We start from the raw sequence: 6,605 nt of genomic DNA, 5'->3' as shown, positions 1-6,605 counted from the left end.
CTGTGGGCCCAGGACAGCACCACAAGTGGGAGACAAACACTGAGGGGAGCGAGGGCAGCCACTCACGTGGATATTCCTGATCTCCTGCTGGGTCAGCATTCCCCTGGTCTTCAGAGCTTTCCTCTGAGGCTTCTATGTGGATGTAGAGAAAACACACATTTCAACAGGGCTGAGGGAGTACAAGGGCAGCCAAAGGCTCACAGGATTTTGGGGGCCAGTTAAGCATCAAGGACCCCAGAAGAGGGAAGAGTGCATGAACCAGGTTTCATGGAGATGCTGTCTTGCTTGACTACTCCTCTGAGTAAACTACTTTCACACCAGAGCCCTGCAAGACAGCTGGAAACAACTGTGCCTAGTGCTTTGCAAATGGGCACAACTGCCTCTTGGTACATTCTTATGCTTGAGCCACAATGACAGATAATGGACATCTGGAGGTTTCATAGTCTAGTAACATTTAAGTCCTTATCTAAAGTAGGAGTGGTGACACACATCTGTGATCCCTGCACTTGGGAGGTTTAAAGCGGGAGGATTAAAATCTGAAGCCAGGCTGGCCTACATAGTGAGATTCTGCCTAACCACCTCAGCCAAAACACCCAACCTCCTAAAAAAAAAACCTCCTTAAAATAAGCAAAAGCAGAAGAATTTAATCACACAAGGAAGGTCATAGCTCCTAGAAGACTACCATTAATGGACAAGACCCAAGACCCCAAGGCAACTTTACTCCTCAAGTTCCAGGACAAAGCAAACCATTGATACTGTCTGTGCTTAGCACCACAGCTTCTAAAACGCCTGGCTGTCAAAGTACACAGGCCTGGGCTGGAGAGACGCTCAGCAGCATGGAGCACTGTCCTTCCAGAGGACCTGGGGTTGACTTCCAGTGCCCACAGTTGTTATTTATATCTCCATTCCAGAGGATCTGTTCGTGTTCTCTCTCTGTCCTCCCTCCTCCCTCCTCCCTCCTCCTCCTCCTCCTCCTCCTCTCCTCTCCTCCTCTTCCTCTCCTCTCCTGTTTTTTTCGAGGCAGGGTTTCTCTGTAGCTTTGGAGCCTGTCCTAGAACTAGCTCTTATAGACCTGGCTGGCTTTGAACTCACAGAGATCCGCCTGCTTCTGCCTCCCGAGTGCTGGGCTTAAAGACGTGCACCACCACTGCCCGGTGGGATCTGATCTCTTACGGCCTCCACAGGCACCAAGCATGCATGTGGTGCAGACATACATGCAGTCAAAACACTCATACACATAAAATAAAAAGTGTACAGGACCAGGCCTTTAATGTCAGCACTCCAGAGGCAGGCGGATCTCTGTGAGTTTTGAGGCCAGCAGGGTCTATAGAATGAGTTCTCAGACAGCCACTGCTATGCAGAGACCTTGTCTAGAAAAACAAATAATCCCAAACTCAAAACGAAACACAGTATTGACATATCCACCTGGAATTTGCCCCTACAGGCTGCTTCTTAATCCCCAAATGTCCCTAAGTCTTGACTGAGCCTTGAAGTGTAGACTAGTGGGTGTCAGAGGGAAGGAGGCCAGGGTCAGAGGAGTGTGCTGGCTGTATCTGGGCTCAGTGAAGTTGGTTTCGCAAGTCACCTGCTTAGCTGACTGTCGAAGCCAGTCTTTGAGGCTGTCCTCCTTCAGGGAGCAGCCAATGAACACAAGGTAGCATTCTGGCTGCCCATTCTCTTGAGGTGTGCTTCTGGAATTGGGGGGTGGAGTGGGTCCTTCCAAAACCGGCATAATGCTCAGGGAGTTGGTCAAAGTGTTGTGGCAGACCTCCATGGTCTTTTCAGAATCTGCACAGAGAACACATTTGTCCCTGAGAACAAATCCCACAACAATGCTAGACTGTAACAGTGCTGGCAAGTTGACAGATTCCTAGGGACTGACGGGATCAGTAGTGGCGAGTCGGAAAGGATGAGTAGAAGTATATGGCTTGGTAGGTATGGGTGATCAGACACACACTGTTAATAGGGCAGAGGAACATAAGCGGAAGAAAATGCTTAGAGGTCAGATAAGCAGGGCCACTCACCACTGCCTCTGCAACATCTGTCATAAAAGGAGAGGCCACTGCACTGATAGTAACACCCAGGGATTCACCTCAGAGGCTGAATGCAGCGGCTGGCTGTGACGTCAAGGACTAAGTACTACCAGCAGCTCGAGGGGCAGCAACCTGAGGAAGGGGCTGGAGAACCTCCCAGTGGTAAAGAACACTAGCTGATACTCTCTAGAGGACCTGGGTTTGATTCCAGCATTCACACAGTGGCTCACTCCAACTTTAACTCCAGGGACAGGGGATCAAATGGGCACCAGACACACACGTGGTGCTCATACATGTGCTGTCAGAACATGTAATGTAAAATGTAAAAAGAACAGCTTTATAAAAGAATGGAAGAAAGCATGGACACACATTAGCTGGGCCTCAGTGGCCTTGCGCTACAGCCCAACATCTGTACAGCCCACTGGAGTTCCCAGGAGCCGAGGGCAGATCCTCCACTATGGAAAAGAGGACGGAGCCAGCAGGGCTGTGAGCTCACACCATGAGCCGTGAGTGCCAAGCTACCAAGACTCACCCCATTTACCTGAAAACTTCACTTTGCCAAGGATGTGGTAGATATTCCCAGAGAAGGGACTTGGCTTGATGGAAGACTGAATTGCTGGTGGAGGAAAAGGACAGGAATTCAGCTACCTGGACGGGGAGGCCAAGCTCAGATCAACAGAGTCAGAAGGTCAGGGCCAGGGGAAGGGCTCAAGGTTCCACTCCTCCTGCCCAGGGCCTCCACCACTATCCCTCAGAGTGAGCCAAGCGTGGCCACACATAATCGGAACCGGAGATCTGATCTCATTAATCCCCCTACCTGCTTTTGATCCTGACAGTATGGAGAAGACTTCGGAAACCCGAGGATACTGACTGGAATGGGGCCCCAGGGAAGGGACAAGTCTTCCATCGAGGGTGGAACGTGTCCCAGCCATGCTCACCTTTACACTTGGCCACAAAGCGGGTTTTCTCCAGAGGTCGGTCAAACCACACGCAGATCTGAACCATTAGCGGAAAGACGGATCCGGAATCAAATTTACCTTCATACCTTAAAATAGTTTTTAAAATGTAAGAACAAGTATTGTTCTTAAATTCTTTGACATATTCATGAACATATACAAGAAGCTGTAGTACCCTTTGCCCCCATCTCATCCATTCAGTGTTGGGGTTCAGTGTTATATATACTATCTTGGGATAAACTAGTCATCATTGTTCAATCCTCTCTCACTAATTAATACAATATTTTGTTTACAATTTATATTTCTCTTTTTTTCCTATATGAACTAGGGTCTTACCAATACCAGGTTGGCCACAAATTTGCTATGTAACCAACGATGACCTTACATTTCTGACCATCTGGGCATCCACCTTCTTAATGCAGGGATTAAAAGCATGGGGCACCCCACTGGTTTATATGGGGCTAGGGATTGAACTGGGGCTTGGTTTGTTTTTGTTCCAAGACGGGGTTTCTCTGCAGCCCTGGCTATCCTGGAACTTGTTCTGTAGACCAGGTTGGCCTTGAACTCAGAGATTCTCTTGCCTCTGCCTCCCAAGTGCTGGGATTAAAGTTCCGCACCACAATGGCTTGGCTGAAGTACTGTTTCCAGTGTGTATACCTCTGCTTCACTATGAGACTGGAAAGCAGGATGGCGCCTTGGAGCAGAACCTTCCTGAGAGTGCAGGTCTAACTTCTCTAGACTAGCACAAGTTCCCTCAAGTCCAGGGCCTGTGCATTCCCTCAGACCTCACGATACTAGGAGTCCTTCCTAACACAGCTGGGACCACCCCTACTCTACCCTGTCCCCACTTTGAACTGAAGATACACCTGCTTCAGCATTCAAAACAGCTAGGATTACTTTCAACACTCCAAGACACGCCCATCTCATGGTGGGGAACTTAAAACATCCACATTTCTCTAGAAGGAACTAAGGAGTTGTGAGGCCACTGCTGTGTAATCACACTGCTTGTCACAGAGCCATTAACATCAGGGCTAAACTCAGAGCATTAAATTAGGGTTTGGGGCTGGAGAAATGGCTCAGCAGTTAAGAGCACTGCCTGTTCTTCCAGAGGATCTGGGTTCAGTTCCTGGTACCCACATGGCAGCCTGCAATGGTCTGTAACTCCAGTTACTAGAGATTTGACACCTTTACACCAATGCACAAAAAATAAATTTTAAAAAAATAGAAAAATAAAATATACAAAAAATAAATTTAGGGTTTGGTGTGTGTGGTGTGTGTGTTCAAACTTTGAGATATCTCACTTCTGTGCTTAGGTTGGTCTTGAACTCCTAGACTCAAGTTTTATCCTCCTGCCTCAGGACCCTGAATATATGGGATTATCAGTACATGCTACTATAGCTGGATGAAATAACTTTCTTAAAGACAGGGTTTTGTGTTTCCTGAGGTTGGCCTTGAGCTTGCTGTGGATCATGCAGAATCCCTGGTCCTCCTGCTTCCTCCCAAATGCTGTCACTGTTAGTATGAGCTACCATGTCCACATTGTGAAACTTTCTAATACAGAAAATTTCTAGTTTAAACCAAAAACAAAAGTATGAGAGTATAATGAACCCTTATATCTCATTAAGCTTCCACAGTTAAGGACATTTCATTTCAACTCCTGATTTATTTCTGACTTGGAACTGCTCCAGGGGAGGACAGAACCACTGGACGGGTGTCATTCCTACCATCCTAAGAGCGGGAGCACATACTAGCCTAGCTGTGTGTGTGTGTGCACTTGCCACACTGCACACATGAAGGTCAGAGGACAGCTTGTAGGAGCTGGTTTTCTTCTTCCACTGTGAGGGACTCTGGGATTGAACTCAGGCCATGGGGGCTTGGTGGCAAGCTTCTTTAACCACTGAGCTATTTTGCTAGACCTTTAAAGAGGTTTGTCCTGGGGATTCTATGTAATCAGGCTGGTCCCCAAGAGGTTCTTCTGCCTCTGCCTCCCAGTACTGAGAACAAAAGCACTCACCACTGTGCTCAACCCCTTTTAAAGTTTTTTGAGCCAGGGCTTCCTGTATGTAGCCTGTGAGACTGAACTAGAATTTACTATGTAGCTAAGGATAATCCTGAACTCCCAATCCTGCTTCTATCCTCCCAAGTGCTGGGATAAGAATGTGAGCCACCATGCCTTACTTGCAATAGGTTTTTTCTTTCCTTTCATTGTTTTCTAAAAAAATTTATTATCATTATTCTATGTGTTTATGTATTTTGACTGAATGTGTGTATTTGTACCATGTACACTCTGAGTTTGCAGAAAGCTTTGAACTGCACCACATGGGTGCTGGTAACTGAACCCAGGTCCTCTGCAAGAGAAGAAAGTACTCTGAACCACTGAGTCATCTCTCTTGTTCTTAAACTTTTCTTTTCTTCTTTCTTTCTTTTCTTTTTTTTCCTTCCTTTTTTTTTTCTTCAAGATAGTGTTTCTCTGTGTAGCTTTGGAGCCTGTTCTGGAACTCGCTCCATAGACCAGGCTGGCCTCAAACTCATAGGAATCCGCCTGCCTCTGTCTCCCAAGTGCTGGGATGATTAAAGGTGTGAGCCACCACCACCCGACTACTAGCTGTATCTTGGACATATCATTGAACTTTTGCTGCTTCTGTCATCTATAAAATGTGAACAATAGTGGCATTTATAATGTGTTTTGTTGATATGAAATAAAAAAGCCAAGACAGGCAAAGCTCTGAAGAAGCAGCACTGCACAGCAGAGCTTCCTGGCATTGTGGGAATGCTTTGGTTCTGCAGTGCCCAGTACTGTGGCTGCCAGGCATAGGCAGCCACAATTAGCTCTAAATTTTAGTTTTATTAATTTACATCTACATTATACTCAGAAGCTCTATGGCTTGTTCTAGAGAGCTCAGGTGACAATGGTGTTAGAGTAAGATCATGGGGGACTCGGCATCTCTCCTTTGTCCTCTTTTTGGTGATGTTCTTGGGCTGGGAGCCAGCTGTAGAGAATATTCCATGGATCTCATTAGCAGAAGCCTACCTACTTTTGATGACTGATTACCTATTCTAGATGGCTGATTATTGGGAAAGGCAATTTTTTTACCTGGGGAATCTAAGTCTTGGTTCTGTACCACTCACTGTACTTGGTACCTGTAGGATGACCTCTTGAATCGCAGGGTTCAGAGGCTCAGATTGTGGAGCACTGGCCCCTTGGGAAGGCTTCCAGGCCACAGCAGGTTATCCAATTAACACAGTGACCCTTGTGAAGCATGTATGCTTCTGTCATTTCTGCTGATCCTTTGCTACAGATGTGGCTCACATTTCTTTTTAGAGCTACTATTCAGTAATGATACTTGCCAGCCAGGAAACATTAAATATCGAGAACGTAGCATCTGGGGACTTGAAAAACTGTTTTCTGAGAGAATCAGCTCAATGTCTTCATTCCTTTAAAAACACAGAGACCCAGAGAAGACCCAGGTTAATTAGGGTTGTCAATGTTAACCTCTCCACATTTGCACACATATTTCCTGACACAGAATATGAAAAGTAATTGTATGCATAACAGTCCATTTCTACTTCAATATGTGTCTTCTGGTTTTCTTTTTCTTTTCTTTTCTTTTCTTTT

The 6,605-nt window shown here is 46.3% G+C and overlaps 1 protein-coding gene across 3 annotated transcripts in view; it reads right to left on the bottom strand.

Annotated features, from left to right (window-relative positions):
• Positions 1-6,605, bottom strand: part of CUNH20orf194 (chromosome unknown C20orf194 homolog) — a 137,368-nt gene that overhangs the window by 4,688 nt on the left and 126,075 nt on the right. For 2 of the 3 annotated variants that reach the window (XM_005365596.2, XM_026788470.1), the window contains exons 31-35: positions 6,338-6,424; positions 2,972-3,078; positions 2,575-2,649; positions 1,586-1,788; positions 67-132 (exon numbers count right to left, since the gene is read on the bottom strand). In XM_005365596.2, coding sequence (XP_005365653.1) covers positions 67-132; positions 1,586-1,788; positions 2,575-2,649; positions 2,972-3,078; positions 6,338-6,424 — 538 coding nt within the window. The remainder of the gene's footprint in view (positions 1-66; positions 133-1,585; positions 1,789-2,574; positions 2,650-2,971; positions 3,079-6,337; positions 6,425-6,605) is intronic. The other variant, XM_026788471.1, reaches the window with a different exon arrangement.

The sequence above is a fragment of the Microtus ochrogaster genome, unplaced genomic scaffold, assembly GCF_000317375.1.
Source record: "Microtus ochrogaster isolate Prairie Vole_2 unplaced genomic scaffold, MicOch1.0 UNK3, whole genome shotgun sequence".
Taxonomy (NCBI): Eukaryota; Metazoa; Chordata; class Mammalia; order Rodentia; family Cricetidae; genus Microtus; species Microtus ochrogaster.
Note: the sequence above shows the minus strand (reverse complement) of the source record. Positions and strands in the feature narration are given on the sequence as shown.